This window comes from Salminus brasiliensis, chromosome 18 (genome assembly GCF_030463535.1).
Source record: "Salminus brasiliensis chromosome 18, fSalBra1.hap2, whole genome shotgun sequence".
Lineage (NCBI taxonomy): Eukaryota > Metazoa > Chordata > Actinopteri > Characiformes > Bryconidae > Salminus > Salminus brasiliensis.
Window position 1 is genome coordinate 14,841,012 of NC_132895.1, and position 23,622 is coordinate 14,864,633.

The 23,622-nt window shown below is 40.7% G+C and overlaps 3 protein-coding genes across 3 annotated transcripts in view; 2 read left to right on the forward strand and 1 right to left on the reverse strand.

Annotated features, from left to right (window-relative positions):
- Window positions 1–3,661: 3,661 nt before the first annotated feature.
- Window positions 3,662–23,622, reverse strand: part of rb1 (retinoblastoma 1) — a 30,922-nt gene continuing 10,961 nt past the window's right edge. Inside the window, exons 15-27 of the mRNA XM_072662722.1 lie at window positions 23,582–23,613; window positions 23,343–23,419; window positions 22,969–23,174; window positions 10,623–10,738; window positions 8,056–8,210; window positions 6,310–6,455; window positions 6,061–6,165; window positions 5,847–5,960; window positions 5,488–5,633; window positions 5,342–5,372; window positions 5,113–5,255; window positions 4,954–5,000; window positions 3,662–4,836 (exon numbers count right to left, since the gene is read on the reverse strand). Of these exons, the coding sequence (XP_072518823.1) occupies window positions 4,766–4,836; window positions 4,954–5,000; window positions 5,113–5,255; window positions 5,342–5,372; window positions 5,488–5,633; window positions 5,847–5,960; window positions 6,061–6,165; window positions 6,310–6,455; window positions 8,056–8,210; window positions 10,623–10,738; window positions 22,969–23,174; window positions 23,343–23,419; window positions 23,582–23,613 (1,389 nt within the window). The 3' untranslated portion in view covers window positions 3,662–4,765. The remainder of the gene's footprint in view (window positions 4,837–4,953; window positions 5,001–5,112; window positions 5,256–5,341; window positions 5,373–5,487; window positions 5,634–5,846; window positions 5,961–6,060; window positions 6,166–6,309; window positions 6,456–8,055; window positions 8,211–10,622; window positions 10,739–22,968; window positions 23,175–23,342; window positions 23,420–23,581; window positions 23,614–23,622) is intronic.
- lpar6b (lysophosphatidic acid receptor 6b) lies at window positions 12,960–16,456 on the forward strand. The gene is made up of 2 exons (XM_072662725.1): window positions 12,960–13,302; window positions 14,185–16,456. The coding sequence occupies exon 2, from the start codon at window positions 14,208–14,210 to the stop codon at window positions 15,219–15,221; it is 1,014 nt and encodes a 337-aa protein (XP_072518826.1). The 5' UTR covers window positions 12,960–13,302; window positions 14,185–14,207; the 3' UTR covers window positions 15,222–16,456.
- LOC140539897 (lysophosphatidic acid receptor 6) lies at window positions 20,918–21,829 on the forward strand. The gene has a single exon (XM_072662726.1). The coding sequence runs from the start codon at window positions 20,918–20,920 to the stop codon at window positions 21,827–21,829; it is 912 nt and encodes a 303-aa protein (XP_072518827.1).

The window sequence follows — 23,622 nt, forward strand, 5'->3', positions numbered from 1 at the left end:
TGTTTCCCCCCAGTGCCAGGAATCTTCTTTTACCTAGAAAGTGGGCACATACTAGAAATCAACAGGTAAGGGAGCTCAGAGCAACAGCCTCAGGTAACAAAGCAACCCGTTGTCTTGCCGCTGTAAAGCTTAAATCTAGGAACATTCCGGGCTAATTTGAGAACTAAATAGTTCCCCATACTTCAGCTATTATTCTTCTACCTCTCAGTCCTACATTTCCTGTTGTGCAAACATCCACTTTGAAGTCACCTCAGTCCGTGATGATGATAGTCGACATACTTCTGCAGTTTCTAAAAGTCCACAGCTGACTCACCCGTTTACTGACCTAGATGATATTGAGCTGCAATGAAGCTCTAGAGGCATCCGAACAGCCCTTACATGCTTCAGTAAAGGGATGTACAAACACAGTCAAATAGATTTGAATGAGTAAACGGTATGGGCTGAAGTCCCCCGCTCAGTTTGCATGAGTACATTATGCAGTTTCTATAAGCTCTAAGTGATTATCTGACATCTATTCAAATGTAAATAAAACACTTTAGACTCATCCGCACAGCATCTGATATTACAGAAGTGATGCAATTCCTCTCTAAAGGCGTTTAAAGGCGTTTAATGAGTTCTAAACTCATTTAAAGGACAATTTGAAGTGATCACTCAACACACATATCAACTATGGCATAACATTGCAGTGAGCGAGGCTTTTGACCAAAGAAAGTTTACATTAAATTAAGGTATTATTGAAGTAAGCTTCTTTAATTTAATTCAATTCAGTTCAATTCAAATTTATTTATATTGCGCTTTTCACAACAAATGTTGTGCCATAAATGAACAAGTCAATGTGAGGATCCAGAGCAGGAGAGCATAGCAGTGGATAGCAGGGTAGTGGTGAGCCAGGTCTGGCAGTACTGGGACAAAACAGTCGGAATGGGGTATCTTAATACATGGTGAAAGAAAATAGGAAAAGGAAAAAAACATTGGTTAGGAGGAGTGCAACAAAATTGGCAGGTTTTCACAACAGGACAAAGCTGATCCAGAGGGTAGACAGGCACCAGCACCTAACCATGAATGGACTTCAGTATCAGTAGTGGGCAGACAGCAGGGGGCAGAGAAAGAAAGGAGTAAACGATGAAAGGGTTTAGGAATAGGGTTTTAGGAATAGATTGGTGTAGGGCCTGTGAAAGAAGAAGTTTAGAAAGACTACAACAATAACGTAATCAGAACAGAACAGTGTTAGCATGTAAGCAGGCTATATCAGCATGGAAAAGCAGTACTGTTTAATGGTGGATCACCCGACAATTAACACTGGTGTTTTCTGTGGAAAGATGACATCAGCATTCGGGAAGTTTTACTTAGGGCATTAAACACTGAAACACCTACCTCACATTACTCAAGAACGCGACAGGATGTGGAGAAGCTACAAATCCTTTGAAGAGACATTTCTAAAGAATGAACCAATAGTGTGTCAAACTTCAGCAGATGTCAAACAATCTTCACAATGTCAAAGGCAGAAAGCCCGACTGAAATCTGATTAAAGGACGTATAGGAGCATATCTGGTGCCATTTATCTTGGATGAATAAGGATAATGAATTACACATACTTTCCACAGCAGAAACAGAGTATTGAAACCAAACACCACAACTGTGAAGTTGTGATAAAGGCAGCAATATAGATTGGGCATATCTAAAAGTTCTTTCTTACTTTGATGATGCTGACAATTGTGGGATGACAAATATTGTCTGCATCTTTTTGGTTGCTCATGCAAAAAAAAAAATAAAATAAATCAAATGTCAAAGACCCAGTGATTTACCACTGAAGAAGAAAAAAGATCCCTGCTGCCCTGTTTCAACACGTACAGCTTAAATTTTATCACAGCAAATAAACGCCGAAGAGCTTGCATTTCACATCTGGGTAGTGAGTGAAAGCCAAGAGCCCCAGGAAAAGGCAGGAAATAAAAAGCCAATTTCCAGAGAAGTCTCTTAGTATCATCGTACGTCAGGGTCTCAAGCATGTCCTGACATGCTTAACATATTTTCAGTATGTATTAAAGGTGCATTTGTCCATTTTCTCAGCCCTTGCTTACACATTTAAAACACAATAATGTGAAATACAACATAATAAAAATTAAATTATTATTTATTAAAAAATAATAATTATTAAACCCTTGACTGAATCCTTGTATGTGTTCAGCTTGAACGGATGGAAGAAGCTGATGTGTCCTGCATCATGGTGGTAAAAAATTAAACAACAAGAAACATTGGCCTGACGTTGACCAAGAATGGACCAGCCCCTCTGTACTTGATGGAAATGGTCAAAATCTGATCAGTACTAGGAGCCCTTCGAGCTTCAAGCACGGCTTGGCTTGATCCATAAGTGTAGATCACAAGAAGTGTAGTGTCGAGTGTTATGGCCTCCATACTGACTTTTGTGTTTAGTAGTATTTAATCTTAGAGGTACCTTTTGACTCCTAGTCTTTACAAACTAGGTTGTTTTGGGTATTTTGTAAACAGCAAAGCACTTTTGTAATTCGCCCTGAATAAGAGTGTCTGCTAATGCCTTAAATGTAAATGTAGCTGATGTGGTTTTAGCTGTGCTCCGTTTCTGCACTCTAAACTGTTGGAGTTTACACAATGAATTGAGCAGATAAATCTTCATCACTTAAAGTTCTGAGGTTCACTGAAGCTTTGTGTAAACCTCCTCCAAAAAAATACAGGAGCTGACCACTGCTGCTGACGATGTTAATTAGCTAACACTGGACGTGAGGAATAAACTCATGGGAGCTCATTACAAAAGAACTGCAGCTGACAGCACCACGTATCGGACAGGGGTGTTTGAAGCTTGCTCTGGCCAAATGCCACAGCTGTGCCAGGAATTGTCTGCATTGTACTGGCGTGTTACAATCAGGTTGAAGCAATCAAAGTTTCACGGTGATATGTGAAGATCAAAAAAATGAGCATCAGGACTGTCAGAACAGCTCACCCTGTGCATAGCTGAACACAACAGCTTATGACCAGCAGCAACACGCTGTCTAAAACAACGCAGTGGTTAAAGAAAATACATGATGGCGCAGAGCTGAAAGGCTAGGGACTGACAGAGTAATTTACAGTATTTTAGGTTGTTCTTTTATGTAAACAGTACGTATGTAACCCTGGTTGATGGAAAAAATGCTCAGATGCGGTTTTAAACAAGTCTGTCTACAACCCTGACATTTTTCCTCAGAAAGAAATTCACTTTTCTTTTTGTAATTATTTCTGAGTTTTACTGGATAGCGTTGCTGCCCTCTCTACGTCCAGGCCGCATGATGTCCAGTTAGGTAGCTAGAGAGATTGTAGTAAGATGTGGTATGGGGTTTGCTTATAGCCTAGCATCTGCTCGCTTCACTGGCTCTCTCTCGCTGCAGCACCTGCTTCTGTCAGCCTTATATGTAGTGAGATGAGTTTGTGTCAATATTTCGGTACTCTAAAATAGTGAACTACAAAAGTACCACGGCAGTGTATTGTATTATTTGACTGAATATTTACAGTGCAAAAACATGCTAACATTAGTAACAAAATTTAAAATAGTGTTACTGTCCAAATACTTTTGGAACTTGCATGAAATATGTGAAAGAACAAGTTGCTGTAACAAGCAGCTGACAGAAATATGTATTCCACATACATACATATATTTACAACCCATTTCTATTGTTTATTTTCCTAAAAGACAATCATTTAATACAGTCGTGGATATTAATAAAACAATCTCAAATCAGTTATTAACAAACATCTGCTCAGTTCCATTCTTTTGACAAAGGTGACAGAAGTATATCAACAAAATACTAACAACTAACAGCTGAAAACATTTCAGAAACAGAAAGGATGAGCTCTGCCCAGCAAATAAAAATGTTATATATTAAAAAAAGAAATACATGTACATGCACCCACACAAACACACAGCATTCATCATTATAAAATCAACAATAAATCAATGAATCCTACCAAACATGTTTCAGAACAAAAATTCTGAAATACATCCACAATATCCGTAGTATAGAAAGTACAGAATTCCAAGGCATTCAGAGGAGGATTCCATACTTGAGAGGCCTAAAACTTAGAATCGCTCTAGACCATTGCTACACAACGAGTGCAAAGGAATATTTCTGTCTTTCCCTTCCATAACAAAGCAACCCAATCCTTACAAAACACATGATTATGCTTAATATGACTTATGTAAGTGTAATATAGTAGTCAGAACTGTAGAGGTCATATTTGCCACAAAATACGTTGAAAAGCCATAAAAAAAGAGGTTTAAAGAAAATGGTGAAACCACCCTTAAAATAATAACTTATCCTGAGACACCTTACGTCCCTCTTTTAACCTTGCTGATGTACTGTTCTCTCTTTCATAATGCTTAAGGTTTTCAGTCAGACTGAATCACAGAACAGAAAACAGACACTTTGAGGAAGCATTCAATCAGGTTAACAATAATTTAAAAATTCAAAAACTTCCAAGGAATCGCTGGACATCAATCTTGATGCCCCTCTGAGGCAATCATTTGAAAAACAAATGAAAAACAAAACAAAACCAAAAAAAACCCTACACATCACCCCTCCCATTATAACTTACCCTATGACACCATGTCTCTCCTGAAATCCTGTTTGTTAATGTGCTTGTGGGTGTGAGTTGATACATGTTTAGACAGTTCAAGTATCTTGAAAACTGAGATACAATGAAATTGTTAAAACTGGCAACCATTTAAAAAAAAAAAAAAAAATATGGCACATTTTGCTGGTTAAGGCTCAGGGTCCTCTTTTTCAGCCTCTTCCTTCAGTTTCTGTTCCTGCATGCGGCTCCGAGCTGAGCCTGGAAACAAGAGGCAAAAGAAACAGTATGAAACACACAAGCCAAGCGCTGGGATTCCAAGAACGACTTGTGCAAGGGGTTGGGGTGGGGGGACAAGTCAATCTCATAACAACTCACTCATCTCTGCAAGCTTCTGGATCAGCGTAGACTCGCCACTTGATTTGCTGAAAAGACAACAACATCCTTAATGATGAAGCATCTCGCAAAACTGGAGTTATCCAGCACACACAAGGAGAGCAATACAAATGTTAAGGATAAAATGCTGAGAGGACACACCTTCCATCAGCCTCATCCTGTCCATCCACATCAAAGCGTAATCTCTTCAGTGGTTTAGGGGTGGTGTCTCCCTCTAGCCTCCTCTTCAGTGACCAGTCGGTGCTACTGACCATCTGATTGATCTTTTGGAACTTGTCTGATGTCTGTTAAGGAGAAGAAGGGAGTACTGTTAAACTACACAGCGGAGCATCAGCTTAACAATATTGTGTACGAGTGTAAAATCACTTACCCCAAATGATTCTCCGATGGACACAAGGAACCTGTAAGCAATGGAGATGAAAGCACTGAATAAATGAATAGAGGGAATATTCTGTATAGAACAGTAGAGTTGCTGCGGAGAGTTAAAAGGGTTCTGGGACAGATGTGAACACCGACCTGGATCGTGGCGTCATAGCTGCTGGAGTCAAGCGGCTGCTCTTCAAAGGGGAGATGTAGACGTTCCCACCAGGTACTCGTAGAGGAGAGCTGGGGTATTTGTAGGGGCTCCGGGGGATATGGGGTATAGGAGATAGGGGAGGTGGCTAAGAGAGAAAAATGTATTTAGAACTACAAAATATGGGAAAATAAATAAATAAATAAATAATACAAAATTCCCCTATACTTTCTTAGGTTCACTTGTTTATTTGTGTACTAGCCAAGGTGGTTGGTTTACCATATACTTTCACACCACTAGGAGGCAGCACAGTGCATGGTAAGATGGAAAAAGTAAGAATGAGCAGAAACCGTCAACTCACCCGAGGAGAGGAGTACTGCAGAATATTAGTCTTCAGCTTCTGCATGAACACCAGGTTGTAGAAGACGATGATTGAGTCATACTGGCCTTCCCTGATCAACACTCGCTTGAAGGTCTGAAGAATGCAAAATTACACTCAAAAATGGCACTTCTTTCTGAATGAATGTTGGCTTGATTTAAAATCCAGTGCAAGTCGCAGTGCTGTGACCTCTTACCTCCTGGTTTGTATTGGGAAGCTCTTTGTATGCAGTCACAATTGTCTTGAAACGCAAATCCACATTCTTCACTTTACATATGGCATACATAGCAGACATCATGAGCTGAAATAGAAAAAGGGGGAAAAAGAAAAATCAGGATACAATTTCCAGGCATAAAACCCCCCAAAAAACAAAACAGCAGGTTTTAAACATTCCAAGCACATGTATAGCCTTTGTGGCTACTTTCACAATCATGGAAGGGTCTACCTGGTCCAGGTGTCTGTCTTTCATGAGCTCATACTCATTCTGGAGTGTGTGCTGAAGCAGAGTCCATATTATAGGCTCCAACTCAGGGTGAGAAGTTAGCAGGTGAGAGAAAAGCATTTTCAGCCGCAAGTAGGCCATCCTGTAAACTACACACAAAACACCAACGCTCAGCGAAATACAGTTTATAGCCATTTAAAAGCTCTTACTGTCCCACCATATCAAAATGATGCATTAAAGACAACATTAAATGCATAGTCTATCTCTTGCTCTACCCCTGCAGGTGAGAATAATGGGTCGTATTTGTCACTGTACTATGTTCATCGAAATGTGTCGCACGCGCGCACACACACACACACACACACACACACACACACACACACACACACACACACACACACACACACACACACACACACACACACACACACACACAGAGCGGTGCGCAGCCAACTCCAGTGCCTGGGAGCAGAGAGGGTGAGGGGCCTTGCTGAAGGGCCCAACAGTGGCAGCCGAGCCCGGGTATCAAACCCACAACCCTGTCATCAATAGCCTGGAGCTATAACCGCTGAGCCACCACTGCCCCAGATTATGTTCACACTGGTCACTAAAACGCATCCCCACTGTGACCAGATGAGATCGGAGTTTACAAATAGAAACCTACTTAATCTCCATTTTACTTCTTGTAAAGAATGGGTTCTCATAAAAACTGTCCAGCGCTGGGAGCCCGAACAGTTTAGAGGAGCAGTGGGACAACAAAAGGTTCTTGCATTCCCCCAAGAGCGTTAAGAGAAAATGTGAAGGACTAGTTAAACCACAAGGGAACTCTCGCTGCAACACTGCCATCATTATAGTCATATAGCCATCATCAGTATATAAGCATGAGCAAGCGCTCAATGAGCAACTCAACTAAAGACAGTCATTCAGCTATTTTTAATACAACCACTGTCTAACAAACATAAGCGCCACAACTGCTTATGTAATTATTGACCAGTGCATTTGGAGAATTCTGCCATCACTCTCTGTGGTGCTAAAATGAAAACATGAAAGGCTCCAACTTAACTTGCACTAAACTTTACAATTTCCTGTTATACTGTATTCTTTTTTTTTTTTTCTTTTAGAGTGTGATACTGTGTTTGTTGGTACTGTGTACTGTGCGAGTTGGTCGTTATTCTACTTGCTACATGTGACATCTGAATGTTCCTAATAGCTTTACAGTGGCATGCAAAGATTTGTACATCAATTCAAAAGCTTCATAAATCCCCTAGACTCTTCAAACCTTGTCCCAACAATCACAAGCCATGGACCTTTCGATGGACCCTGCGTATTTAAATTAAAATAATTGATGGACTGGGATTTCTGCCACTGCTGGTCGATACACCTGCGAAATTCATCCATTTCCTTCACACTGTGGCCTTTGGCACGCTGAAATGCAATCACCCCTTTTTGCTCTTCATTAACATTGCCTTTGTGACCCATTTTCCACACATCGACTGAGACATTCACTGCACTGTACCACCTCTCCTCAATCTATGAACACACAACACAAAGGTAACTGATTATCCTTGTGCAACGCCATCTGCAGAAGCCTAAAGCCTAAAGTTACTACCTCCTTAAACAAGCAAGGTGACTAATGTTTTATCCTGGGAGCTTATCCTACAAGTTAGAGTAGTAAGAGATCAGTAGGAGTGGAAAATGATAATATGCTACAGTACAAGAGGGATTTGAATGACTACAAAGATGTCATACGTTTCTTGTAGAAAAGGCTCAGGGAGTTGGAGCGGTGTTGTTTGGTGCCTGGGGCAGGAGGCTGGCATGGAGGCAATGCTGGAGTGTCTACCTCTGCTGCTACTGCTGCTACTGCTGCTGGGAGTCGCCGACTGGGCCGCAATGGAGATAAATACCTAGGAGCCAAAAGAAAAAGAATTATAGAAATGGTTAAATAAACATTAAGGTCTTTGGAAGCATTTCTCTTAAGACTTCAACACTACAGCTGGGGCTAGCACCATTTATGTGTTTCTATGTTTGTGATGATTCTGTCCCAACCATGCACTCCCACTAAAGTCAAACACAGCTTTTCCACAGTAAACAAAAAAGCAATTACAGAGAGGATGTACCGCTTTAATTGGCTGAAATCATAGAGATAAGAAGAATAATGGGAAATTCCTAATCTACATGCTGCACAAAATCTTCAGGAAGATTCTATTTTTTTCTCAGACTTTCTAAACATACAATTAACAATGCTCAAATTCGAAGCTTCCTAACCAGCATTATAAAAATATAAAAATAATACAACATTTTGTTGTTCTGTGATATATATTGCAATACTTAATGGAATTTCAGGCAGATTTTATAGATAGCTTTCTATCATTTTTCTCCAAATTTTTGTTCAGCGAGGTATATATATATTTTTCTAGTTTAACACAGAACACATACATTTTCATTAACCTGGCGCTACCTTAGGGGCAACATAAACGATAAAAAACAAATGAAAAAACACTGATACACTATCTTCGTGTACATACTCCCTTCTTCACCTGTTCCATCCATTCTTCCTCACATTATTATACATTTTGTACATATTTGACTTAATTTTCAGTCCATCAGTTCTAATCTCTTGTATTTCTGTTGCATGACTCTGTTTACATATGCTGCTGGAAGGAGCAGAGTTGGTGATGTTTATCATCAAGCAAAAGCAAATCTGTAGAGATTTAAGTTGTCCATGTTTTCAGTTAGGAGGGTATGACATCTCAGCAGTTACACACTGCTCTCAGACTTCTCTTTTTCCAATGATCAGGAGCAACAAACACCAGTCGTTCCTGGACAGCTGTTCTCAAGTTAAAACAGTCAAGACACATAGCGATATGCGACAAAAGGCAAACAGACTTTACCAAATGACTGGAAATGATAGCATGCAAGTTTTGTACCTCAACATTATTTATTGAATTGGTGAATCTAGCGAATCCCCCTACTCTTTAGAGAACTGACTGAAATCACTAAAAACTGTTTATATTTTGAGGGGAGGGAAACAGAAGATGCAAAGATAGGGCCTGACCAGCATTAACTGGAAGTAAACAGATACAGATCACACCATGTTGTGCTGTTGTTTAGCTCTTACAGCAATCAACTAAACTGATTACATAGCCTGCTCTCTCATATTCAGTCTGTGGCAGCTAGTGACTAAAAAAGTGCTCAGCTTCTTTGCTGGAATGTTGTTCAAACGTTAATGCTAAACAAATGAATGATGCAATGAAGGATATTATTAAAACAGAAAACACAGTCTTACAAAGAAAAATAATAAAACATCCTGTGAAGAAACATCTTAAAACGTTGTTGTAGTGAGTTTTTTTTATCTCTTTTACTCATCCCTGTGTTCGTGTGAAAGAGCTGGCAGTGACACCACAAATCAGTGTGTAATTTGGTCATTTCCTGCTGTTATGAGAAAAAAAATGTAGCTGCATCCTACTCTGAAAGTGGCAAGTTAGAGCTCATAAAGGTTTGTCAAAGGCCTGGTACAAAGTGAAATGCTCTGACTATACCCTATCAAGACAAAATCCAGAAAAAGGCTTTCAGCTGCATGCGTTTAGCAGTTTGCAGCTAACACCACAGTGCATGCCCTGATTAAAGTAAGCTTCTGGGCTAAAAGATGATATTTATTTAACAAATATGTGAGAAAAAAAAAGTCTAAAAGTACATTTTCTGTTTTACTTGTTTGGGAGACAAAGACTTCTAAAAGGAAGCTTAAGAAGTGCTAGTCTTCAGTCTGCCTATTCAAAGATGACGTGGTGTTAAAGAAACGCTCCGCTTTGCAAAACTCACCACAGACAGACTCAGTAGTCTAAATACAGAGCTCTGTGCTGCGGAAGACATGCAAGATCACATGAAGTACAAATGTTTTGAAGCCCAGTGAAGATTTTTGTGGGGGAACCAACGGCCCGTTGAATAAACAGTGTTAAAACACGCTCAAATTACACTACAAATGCTACATCCAGAAATTATTATTATTATTATTTTTAGCTGATTGCGTATAGCAATTTGGGACCAACACCACAGTGCGAGAGAGCACAATTTACCATGCTCTCTCCAGGTGGGTAGATGGTGCTCTCTCCCCTCATCACTCTTAAGCGCTGTTGGCTGCCAGGTGTCTGTTAGCTGATGTGGCAGAGCTGGGGACATCAGCAGCAGTTCGAAAAAAGAGGGGGTGGCAGGCTTCACATGAATCGAAAGAGACATGTGGATTACGTCCTTACCCTCCTAGTCAGCAGTACACAGACATACAGCAGACACCACTCCCCCCTTAAGTCCCTGTTACTCACAGATCAGCGGCAGTGTGGTTGTGTTGTAGAGGCTGGTTCAGAGTAGCAGGAGGCTCTGCTTGCTCAACAGGGCCCTCCTCACGAGACTGCTTCAGAAGCTCAAACAAAGGTGAATCCTAAAAGATAAACAAGAAGCTTAAGGTTAACAGAGAGACATTTTTCTTCATTTGTTTAAACTGCTTACGTCATATCATGCATGTGACTACTATAACTGGGTTTGGTCTGCACTAAATCACTATAAAGCTTCAATTACTTATAAAACAATATCAATGCAGACTCATGAAGTCTGTATTTCCTCTTTTTCTTTTTCATGAAGAAAACAAGAAAGAGACCAATAAAACTCTTGGACAGAACCACTCGTATGAGTGATGTGGACTAAATGAAACTCTTTGGCTACAATAAGCAAAAGTACATTTTAAAGAAGGGGGGGGTGGTAATTATTTTAAAAACAAACAAACAAACAAACAAACAAACAAAAAAAACTAAAATAAAAAATTGCTTGATAAAAAGAACCTCTTGCCAATTGTTTAGCATGGTATTGGGGCCATCATGCTTTGTTGTGTGGCAGCCAGTGGCACAGGAATCACCAAATTCTGGAAGCAAATGTTTAGTACAGTTGCAAAACAGATTTGGCAAAATATTTAAAATCATCAAATTGCAAACTTAAGAAATGTTAAGAGCCATGTTGGCCTGGACCAGCACTGCCATGTTTTATTAAAAAATAAGGTTAGTAAATTTCTATTCCGATTCCAGCCTCCATTCTCAGTCTGGAGTCTCTGTACTGGCTAGCTCTAGTCTACAGATCTTTCATCAGAGTCGATTGTCGGAGAGGACACTCAGATTTTCTGCCTCCTAAGCTCGTTTCGGATCAGTCAGTTAGATTTAAAATTTTAAATGACCCGGCTTGTAGTGTTTATTGATCAGCGACTTAATCTTAACTCGTCCTGTCAATAGATAATGAAAACTGAGCACACAAAGTGCGTTTTTTGAGCAGTTTCTTTTTTTAATTTCATGTTCCACCTTAAATGATGAAACCACCACATTCTGTGTACGATACTGCAGCACTAAAGGTGAAACGGAAACATCTGCCTCGTATGCAGCGTAGCTTCCAATGTGCGCTGTGCTACTCACCTCCAACTTCCTCTGCAGTCTGTACAGATAACTCAGACTGCATGGTCTGCAAAAAGGATCACAGCAACTAAATTTCAAGGTTTATATCCTGATCTTAAGAAGTGGTCTGAGACATGTTAAAGCCAGATGTTCTAGAAGTATAAATCCATTCAAACCACCTTTGACAAATCTGTCAAACCTGTCCCAGTACAGCTGCTGGGTACCTGGGAATGACTCCACCTCATGGACTGCCACCAGGGCCTCAGCGCTAGCCTAAACCTTCCCTCACTGGTTTTCATCATCTTGCTGAATGCCCCCCCCACCCATCACCCATCAGTGAACTCCCACAGTGCCCCCACCCTATGACTCTCTTGTACTAGATAGACATGTCTGATTTCAAAATTCCGTCCTTATTTGGAAGTACTCCCACACCCACACACCCACACACAATTACCTTTCTACAGCCCAATCCTACACATGGCTCAGTAAATCAGCTTGGGGAGTCAGAAATCGTAACAGCCCTATGTAAAGTTTTAGTGTAGTAATCTGTAGTACTAAGTACTGACTTTGACACGCCATATCAATAGCTCTGTATTACATCATTCAGATTATTGAGCTGAAATTTCCGAGGGAGGAAAAAAGACGCAAATGAGGAGAGACTAATTTTTATGCACCGTACATTCCAGTAATTCTTAGTCACTGTTCCCCCCCCACCACCACCACTTTGACCAGACACTTTCAATGAACCTCTATAATAGGCAGTTCTAGCCGACATTTAGTAGAGACTACATCTCACTGTAAGCAAGAACTCACGCCATGTGGTAAGAGAATTTTTTTCGGTGAATGCCAGACTGGTTCTTCTTTTGCTTTGTTTTGGCTGATGATCTGACAGTATACACATGTACGGCACAAAAATCAGTATAGTTTCATTAAAGGTTCAAACAGAAACAGTGGTGTGTGTATGATGATGCCATATGTGAAAAGACTGCAGTACTGTAATCTGTGCGTTGCACTGCAAAAAAATAAAATGCAAATAATGTGAATGAGGTCACAAGACCATACGACTCCCACAGCTGCACATTACTTACTATCTAAAGAGCTTTCCTGTACGAGAACAGTAGCGTGATGATCACCCTACTAAAAGCAGAAGCGTGAGGGGAAGGAGGGTCATGTGCTGAAGCTCCTCCCCTCAACAAGCACTCCATCCTGCTTGTCTGTCAGGCCATGTTCACTGAGCCACAGCATGAACTGCAGTGCGCTTATGAATACAAAGAGGCAATCACAGAAACAGACAGCACAATCTACTGGCTCAACAGTCTAAAAAGAATGGGAACATACCCAGGCCTGCCACCAAGAGGAAAATCTGCTGCATTTAAACGGAGGAGCTCACCATTTTACTCTTAAGAGGAGGAACAAACCCGGATAAAGGCAGCTGAAGAAAGTCTCCTCATGACTTCTACCCTGGTAACAGTAGAAGCGTTTGAAATGATGGATTTTAAAAAGCTTTGCATCGTCTTTTCCTGCTGCCTGAACCACAAAAGAAAACACCTTTAAGAAACAAGAACGGAAGGTAGGTGAGAATGTACTTCAGCATGAACATGCACGAGTCATGGGTGTAACACCAATACATCAAAACTACTGTAGGAACACCTTTCCCACTTTTAAACCAGAGTAACATTTACTGTTGCACGTGTCTGTTCCAAATATAAAAGCTATTTATGTAGAAGCTATGAAATATACAATTGTACACATTTACATATAGTTGCTTATGGGGAGTGAGTCTGAAAGTGTTTTTAAAAAAGTGATAACAGGCAGTTGAACTGGGATTAAATCATCTCAAATACATTAAACAACCATTCTTTAAGTCAAAATACACTGTATGGACAAAAGTATTGGGGCACCTGACTGATTTCGTGGTTCTTCTGAAATCAAGATTATTCAAGAAAATAAGTTTATCCTACTTTTGATGGAATAACTGTCTCTAGTGTCTCGTGATGGCTTTCTACCACATTTCAATGCCTTTTTGTGAGGGTTTGATTGCTTTCAGCCACCCCCCCCCCTCAACTCATCCTAAACGTACTAGATGGAGCACCATCATTGCAGAGGACACAGTTCCACTTTTGATGGAATATCTACTCCAGAGTCCTATTCTGTTATCAATCCTTCTGTCCAGGAACAAGACGAGCTGTATGTGGCCACATCATTGTCAGCAATAGGTGGAACTTATAACTAGCTGAAGGCATTTTCTAGAAGGGGTGGTCACAAACATTTGTACAGTGTATTTGAGTTAAATCAATTCCGTCCAAATACTGGTTACCACATTTTTTCATGTTGAACTACTTCTACTGTATATCTTGTAGATCTGTTATTAGAAGCAAACAGATCTACAAGATATGATAATAGTGAGAAACATTTGCCACAAAACTAATCTTCACATTTTCTCTTTTTAAAGGGCTAATTTATTCCTAGGTGAAGATGTCAAACGGGAACTGTACATTCCAAGATGACTTTAAATACACATTATACAGCACAGTCTTCAGCCTGGTGTTTGTACTGGGACTGCTCTTGAACGTAATCGCTTTGTACGTCTTCACTTGCATTCTCAAACAACGGAATGAGACCACCATATACATGATGAACTTGGTGGTGTCCGACACACTCTTCGTCCTCAGTCTCCCCTTCAGAATATATTATTTCATCAACAGAAACTGGCCGTTTGGACCTACATTCTGCAAAATCACGGTGGCATTATTCTACACAAACCTGTACGGTAGCATCCTGTTCCTCACGTGCGTCTGTGCAGATCGCTTTCTGGCCATAGTTTACCCACTGGCTTCTAGATCGCTGCGGACTAAAGGAAAAGCTAAAATTGCCTGTTGTGGAATCTGGATCCTTGTGCTGTCAGGGAGCTTCTCAATAGGATTTAAACTGGACATAACAGAGGGCAACAACACCAACAACAAAAGCTACTGCTTTGAAAAATATAGCAACGACCAGTGGAAGTCCAAGTTATCTAAAGTGGTGGTGTTTATGGAGATGGCGGGCTTTGTAATTCCACTGCTGATTAACCTTTTCTGCTCCATGATGATCGTCCGGATCCTTCGCAACCCCAACACTTTAGACCACGGAGGGCAACTAAACAAGACCAAGATCTTGCGTATGATTGTGGTGCATTTACTCATCTTCTGCTTTTGCTTTGTCCCATATAATGTCAACCTTGTCTTTTACACTCTAGTCCGGAGTCAAACCATCACAAACTGCACAGTGGAAAGGGTCGTCAAGACCATTTACCCCATAGCGTTTTGCATCGCTGTGACAAACTGCTGCTTTGACCCAGTTATCTATTATTTCACCTCAGAGACCATCCAGAACACCATCAGGCGCAAGTCTAACGCTGTCCGCAGTGGCATGAAGAACTGGGATGGACCGGGTTCTTCGGTATGCAAGACTCTGAGAACTAAATTCCTCTATAACGAGTCCTCAGTATGAAGAAACAAAACATTACACACTGGGCTGGACTGGGTTGACACAGTGTTTGTATTCTGCATTTCATCACCGTGTTTCACTGTGCTGCCATTGGACGTGCTTAAAAGTAAACACATGTTCGTTCTTTATAAACTTTTATCAGTTTTTACAAGAATTATAAAATAAGACATCGTAGAGTACATAGAGACAACATCTTTACAGTCAAATTTACAGACACATTGGTACTAGTAAAGATTTTCTAACTGACACTTTTGTATGTGCATGTGATTTTAAACGTTGAAATCCTGATACCCAAAATCCCTTTTTGTGAAGGTCATGTTTTCTTTGTTTTTCTTTTGGTTTGGTTTTTTTTCTTACAATCCTGGAGGCAAATCAGAGCAAGTTAGGAGTGATAACTTCTATAATGGATTCGGCTTCAGTGTTATGCATGTAGCTACTAGGGATAGGCAGGGGTTATTTAAACATACAGACACACAAACTCATCCTTGGTCCGCTTACAGTCAAGTACAATATCAAGTTCTCAAATAGTCTTGTTATTTGTAAATAGGTATTTGACCGAGGCATGTGGTGTGAACCACAGAGAACATCAAGATACAAGCAGCCTCAAGTTTGTGCGCATTTTCTTTTTTCCTTCAGCTCAATTGCATGTTGCATCACACATGACCAACATCTTCAGTAAATTAAATTAACGGGTATAGGCCAGTTTTAAACAAAAGTAAAATTGTCCATATCTTTATTCAATTTGATAACAATCTGGTGTTCAAATATTTGTTAAAAAAAAAAAAAAAGTGCCTTTTTGGAGGGGGGGTTCTAACTCTTGACACGTGGTCATGATCAGCCCTTGCATGCCAAATGCTGTACAGAACAGATAGGTCATAACCACAAACATCAGTTCAGCAAGGCTCGGAATGATGCAAAACGAAAGTGTTATTTTTGAACAGCACCATGCCACTCATCTATTTGCACATTATTACTCATTTTTTTTAATATATATCTTATACAAAAACAATTTTGGATGTTTAAATGTCACTACCTAAGCAACAGTATTGTGTATCAGGCTAATACTGTATTAACACAGACCCAGTACAGGTCCCAGCTATTTCAACCACTAATCCTTTATCCTGATTAACATAAATGCAAAAACAGGCAGAGATGATGCCAAGTGGTCGTATTTGGTATATAAGGAAAAAAAATAAAATAAAAAGTATTTGATGTATTAAAACAATGCTGTGAACAAAGACATGTTTTGTGTCAGTTGATATTTTGCACCCGTCTGATGTGTTTTGGCCCTGTTACGGACGTTCAGCAAGACCTTTTAATTACAGCAGCTAGCAACAGCTACTCAATTTATATTTTTATATATAGTCAAACTGCAGTAAAAGTAATGCTACAGTTTACGGTAGCCCCCTGCCCAAAAAGAAGAAAAACAATCCTAGAAGAGCACCATTTCTGAAATGGTATTGCTTCTTTTCGGAAAGGCATATCCAAAGTCTTCACTCTTTGCATAAGGACACAAAATGGTCAAAAGTTTTGGGACACCTGCTCATTCATTTGTTTCTTTACCCTTCTTTTGTTATGGTATCTGTCTCTACTGTTCAGGGACGACTTTGTTAGATTTAGGTTTGGTCAAGGATGTTAGGTAATCACCATCCCACTTATTCCAGAACACAGTTCCACAGCTCAATCCAGCCACCTCTGGCATAAGTCTTGGAGCCATAAGTTTCATGTTTATCTGCTCCAAAGAGTCCTATTTTCATACGCTTAAGAGCCCAGACAAGCTGTGTGTGTGCGCACGCACATGTCAGAAATGGGTGCAAATTGCAGTAGCTGAAGGCATTAATTAAAAGGGGTGTCCATAAACATTTAGACATGCAGTGGGGCAAAAAAGTATTTAGTCAGCCACTGAGGTCTGTAATTTTCATCTTAGGTACACTTCAACTACACACTTCACTACACTTCAGACGAAATGAGAAAAACAAAAATCCAGAAATCACATTGTAGGATTTTTAAAGAATTTATTTGTAAATTATGGTGGAAAATAAGTATTTGGTCAATAACAAAAGTTCAACTCAATACTTAGGGAGTAACATAACCTTTGCTGGTAATGACAGAGGTCATTTCCTGTAAGTCTTCACCAGGTTTGCACACAATGCAGCTGGTATTTTGGCCCATTCCTCCATGCAGATCTCCTCTAGAGCATTAATGTTTTAGGGCTGTCGTTGGTGTGCTTGGGATGCAATACAGCATTCTTCTTTCTCCAAATACGACGAGTTGAGTTTTTACTAAAAAGTTCTATTTTGGTTTCATCTGACCATATGATATTCCCCCAATCCTCTTCTGGATCATCCATATGCTCTCTGGCAAACTTCAGACAGGCCTGGACATGTACGGTCTTAAGCAGGGGGACACGCCTGGCGCTGCAGGATTTGGGTCCCTCTCGGTGTAGTGTGTTACTGATGGTAGCCTTTGTTACTTTGGTCCCAGCTCTCTGCAGGTCATTCTTCAGGTCCCTCTGTGTGGTTCTGGGATTTTTGTTCACCTGATCATTTTGACCCCATGGGATGAGATCTTGTGTGGGGCCCCAGATTAAGGGAGATTATCAATGATCTTGTATGTCTTCCATTTTCTTACAATTGCTCCCACAGTCGATTTCTTCACACCAACCTGCTTGCCTATTGTAGATTTACTCTTCCCAGCCTGGTGCAGATCTACAATTTTTTTCCTGGTGTACTTCAACAGCTCTTTGGTCTTGGTCATGGTTAAGTTTGGAGTCTGACTGTTTGAGGCTGTGGACAGGTGTCTTTTATACAAATAACGAGTTCAAACAGGTGCCATTAATACAGGTAATGAGTGGAGGACAGAAGAGCTTCTTAAAGAAGAAGTTACAGGTCTGTGACAGCCAGAAATCTTGCTTGTTTGTGGGTGACCAAATACTTATTTCACCATAATTTACAAAAATTTCCTGGAAAAGTGTCACAATTGCTTTACTGTTAATTACATTTTACATTTATATCTCATAAAATGAAGATAAAACATGAATGTTTAAATGTGTTACAAAAGCTAGAGTTTTTCCTGGAGTGTCCCATTTTTCCACATGGCTGTATATTGCCGCTGTCCTGCAATGTACCTACCTTTTTTTAATTTGAGACATAATGTTAATCTGTGAGTTGTGCTTTACGCTGGGTCAGAATTTCAGGATCAACAGAAATGCTCCCAAATGACTTGGAATACATGCTTTGTACATTGACTTCCATTGAAACAGAAGAAAGGAAAAACCTTAAGTTAAGTTGACTAGATGCACGCCACACACTACAATTATACCAAACTCACTACTTCCATCTTCTCCATGGTTAGACGCCATTGCAACTTCAGTCTAAATGCATGATATACTAAAACACCAGTCAATTAACCACCATTTATTTACTGAATATGCACCATTCTATATTCCTTATCTGAACCATAGCAGAGATGTGCCTCCCTGAAAAACAACAAGGAATCTGCTGGAAAGGATTGCAGAGGATATCATGTAGAAAAAAGAAGCATGTGTCACTGCTTGTTTTTAGAAGGAAGGTATTTGCAAAAAACAGCACAAAAAGTCCTGTGGCAATACAGATTTTTATCTCAGATAAAGACTAAAGACTTCACATCAGAATAAAGCAACTGCCTAATTTCTCAAACAGTGGCCCATTGAATAGAATAAAGAATAAAGTTATGCAAAGTTCAATCATTTCACAAACCAACAGATAAAAAACAAACAAACCATGTCTCTCAATGCTGTTTAAATGTACATGTTATTGTTGTGGTAAAGGTGGATTGCAATCAATTTGTGCAAATTAACCAAAAAACCATGATTAACACAGTAGATAATTGCACCCATGTACACAGAACCACTAACTCCAGGTCGAACAGATGGACAGCATTGTTTACACACGCTCACGTATTTGGTCATGAATGAGGGCTTGCTCGCTTATTAGAAAGCCTACAAAAGAGACACTTGCCTGTAGCAAGACAGTGATCACAGAGCATCATCAACTGAGGCAGGCAGCTCGGAGGCTACCGAAATGAAACCAGCAAAACAAAATGGTAAGCTTATTTACTATATTAAATTATTCATTCATATGGTTAGCCCCTTAAACTCCTCCTCCACTTGCTCAAAACAAGCCAATGCAAAGAATTCCCAGCATTTTTTGGTAGAGGAAACATGATTGTATTTTTGACAACAAAATTAAGACTCCTACCTTTATTATAAGATTTGTACTATTGTATTGTATTATTGATTTGTTACGGTGAACCGAATACAGCCTAAACACACTATGTAATAAGACAAACAAACAAATACGAAAAAAAAAATAAATAAATAAAAGAAGCTGGAAAATAATAAGACATTAAGAATTAAATATAAGACACAGGGTCTAAATGTGCAGTTTGTAAGCATATCTATCTAAATTGATGTATTTACAAGGGCTGTGGCTCATTTATCAGTATTCGACACTAGTAGCAAATCCTTGACTCTGATTTCTACTCCTGAGCGGCACTTTTCCTATACACATACTCTTACAAGATTCTTTATTTGGGTTGTTTGAGCAATGCCACAGATAAAGAACCATTTTTGTAGAAAAGGAAATGTGTAGAACCTTTGCATCAAGTGAAGTTGCTTCATACTTAATCTTAGTTACCTTATTTAAAATGATTCTTTATGGACTAAAGATCAGTTCTTCTATGGCGTCGCTCAAAGAACCCTTTGAAGAAGCTTTGTTTTTATTAAAAGTGCATGTATCATTACTCTATGCAAATATTACCTAGACGTCAAAATCTTAATTGAATTATTTTAAGCTTTACATCTTTGTAACTTAAGGAAGAAAAGGTAGAAAAGATTAGTCACACCATGGTATTTGTGGCAGTGAAGTGTATATTCAACAGACTGTTGGTGCAAGTCACCTGCTAACAGCATGTAATTCAGACAGCTCTAGATTTTGGAACAAGCGTGCTTATTTGCTCTCTGACTAAATTTGGCATCGAGTGACACAAAGCAACCCAGCCCTAGTAGGCACTGATAAGTGAGGAAAATCACAAAGACTGTCAGTTCTGCCAAAGCAGCAACGCAGAGTCCTATGCTGTAGCGGCACAGGTTCATATATAATATTAATGCCAGCATCACACTGAGCAGAACTCACTGGAGTTTCCCGTTTTAGAAAGAAATGGCTATAGGCCACTGTTCTACACCACCACACGGTGTATACATTCATCTTTTCCAAGTTATAGGGTCTCTAAAACAGGCTATTCATTCTGACTCGCGAGGAAATGACTAGAGCAGGGAAAAAGGAGAGGAAGTAAGAAACATGAATGGAAAAGGTCCTTTTTAACTACAGTAAACACTGTATGAATAAAGTCAGAATATGGTACTCTTGTCACCAGCACCTGCAGCTGCAGCTGTCACACCCCTTTATAACATTAAACACAATCACAGCTGGCTGTGCAAAGGCCACCTACACCCTTGCAGAGCACAAATATTGAATGTCAACAGATGGGGGGAGGGGATTATCAAATTATGTTTGCCATGCTACTTCTTTGATACAAGTGAGTGGTTTGACCAACTTGAGCATTGTTGCTTTGACCACAGACAGGTTAGTCATTCAGCCCTGGACCGAAGCTCAAACGTTCTGATACATGTAGACAAACAGGAAGAACAACAGTTTACCATGGATCTGATTAACAAGACCACCATGCTGACATCATTCAATTGTACAGTGGATACCAGCTACCGCTTTGCCTACTATCAGATCGCCTACAGCCTCATCTTCAGCTTTGGCCTGGCCAGTAACGTCATGGCGCTCCGAAGCCTGTGGCTCAGACCACGTAACCTGACCAGCACTGCAGTCTATATGGCCAACCTGGTGGTCGTGGACCTCTTCTTCATAGTGTCGCTGCCACTGCGGATCTATTACTACTACAACAGGTACCACAACAGGGCCTGGTTTCCTGGACGTGCCTTCTGTCTGCTGACCTTCGCCCTGAAGTACATCAGCCTGTACGGTGGCATCTTCTTCCTGGCGTGTATAGGGGTGGATCGATACTTCGCAGTTGTGCACCCTCTGCGGCAGCATCTGAGACGGGTGCGGACGGCCCGCATGCTCAGCTCAGGAATCTGGTTACTGGTCCTGGCCCTCAGCCTGTCTCTGCCCTTCCTGCTCTCTGCAGCCTCTCTGACGAACCATCCGTGCATGCTGGACCCCTCCTCACAGCGGCACTACACCTTCATCCTGGTTGCGCTGGTCCTGGTGCAGACGGCCTTCCTGCTGCCTGCGCTGCTGCTGCTCTTCAGCTACTGCAGCGTCCTCCGTGTGCTGTGCAGGCTGGCCCTCCGCAAGAAGGCACAGCATCGACGGACCCTCACTGTCATCTACTGGGTGTTAGGGGTCTTCCTGCTCTGCTTCGCCCCATACCATTTCAACCTGCTTGGCTACACGCTGACCCACATGGGTGTCCTGCGCAGCTGCAATCTGGGTAAAGTCACTACTGCACTGCATCCAGTTGTGCTCTCGCTAGCCAGCAGTAACTGCTGCCTCAACCCTCTGATCTACTACTTCTCGAGCAACTTGGTGCACAACTAGGTTGCTGGACACAGGGGGAGTGGCAGCCAGTGAGACTGAAGTTTTGTTTTGTAGAATCATGGAGACAGAACAGACTGACCGCAACTACATGAAAGAGATGTTAAAGCCAGGGGTATTCAATTGCGGTGGCCAGTGTGGACAAAGGCCAGAGGACACAGACCAAGCATCCTAAGACAAAACACCGCCGAAAAATAACAGCAGATATTCATTATTATTATCCAGAATAGATTCTTCTCTTTCACTGGGGCCCCTCTGTGTTTATTCCCATCCGGAACAACCATGTCCATGTTTTCCAGGAAGATGTCACCTCCCGTCAGGGTAAAAAGGTTTCTGTACGCTGCTGCACACCGTATTTAGTCTCAGTGTGCTTGTATCAGAGCTCTTTCAGTGGATTTTTTTTTTTAAAAACCTCAGAATCGCTAAAGAAAAACATTAAAAAAATTAAAGACAATCCTGGGTTTATCTTCGTCACACGGTTAGCTTCACCTCAAAAGCAATAATAGGACTGCATCGGTCAGGGGAAATGTTAAAAGTGTACTTCGCAATAAGTATGTCCTCCTTTTCCACTGTCCACAAAGGTTCCCAGTCTTAGCTTAGCAAAAAAAACAAGCAAAACAGTGGAAATATTGAGCGGTTCGTTGCAGTAACCAGGAAAGTGTGAGCTGAGTTTCAGCGGATGTGGAAAAGTCTCTAAGAAGTTATGGCAAACAGTCTAACCATCACAAACACAAGCAAATATTAATTCAACATGTCAAATTTGACCAAACATTTCAGGAAAAACACAAACAAACAAACAGATGTCCGACAAGTTGGTGTGCACCGGCCTTTAGGCTGAATAGTCAGTCAGACCAAGAATAGCAGGGGTGTGTGTGTAGAAATCACCAAACTGTGCTGGACTAAGACCCTCCTAGACCAGAGCTGGACACTGCTAGTCTGAACCCGATAGTCTGACGCTTGACACGTTTGACAAGTGTTTACTTTTCAGTGTTCTGATGGGTTTCGATCTAAACCTTTTGAATCTGCTCTTCAGTACCAAGTCAGCAACCACTTAACAGCAAGTCAGTCCTTTTGTATTAGTTATAAGCTCAGGTTTAGGTCCCATGCATGTTTAGGTGATCAGCAAGACTCATGCAACTCACCGCTTTCCACGCAATGCTCTCCATGATCTGCTGCTCGCAGCGGCCCAAGTGTTCAATCATGTCGTGTTTCAAAGTGGGCTCTGCCTTGATGAAACTCTCAATCACTTTGTAGAAGTCAAAGGCATGCAGCTTGAAAACATTCAGTATCCAAGGGAAGCACAGGTCAGTCTCTGGGGACTCACTTCCTCCGTTCTTCAAGGAACCTCCTAGAACAGGCAATCACAGACAATTAAAGCAATTTCATTCCGTTGACCTGTACTAAGCGGGTCAATTCTGCAACCTTCCTGAGCGACGCAAGAGGACAGAGTTTGTCACTGCCCAACAACCTGATCATCAGAAACAGCATTCATGTGAGAAGCTTTAAGCCAACTTACCAACATAAGTTGCCAAGACAACCTCAAGTGCACAGGCAAGGAGTGAGGTATGGAACGTAGCATTATTGAGAAGTTTACTGTGAAGGAAAAATAAAGAATCAGATTCAGAACCTTTTTCAGGTTCGGATTCAGTCTTTGGGCTATACAAGCAAAAGGCCTTTCACAACACTGATTCTGAATGCACATACTACAATATTTGGATGGTAAGATTTTAAGAGGGTCAGAAATGAAACATTTACCTGAAATTTTGCACAGAGAGCCTCTTCTCCTCCTAAAAGCG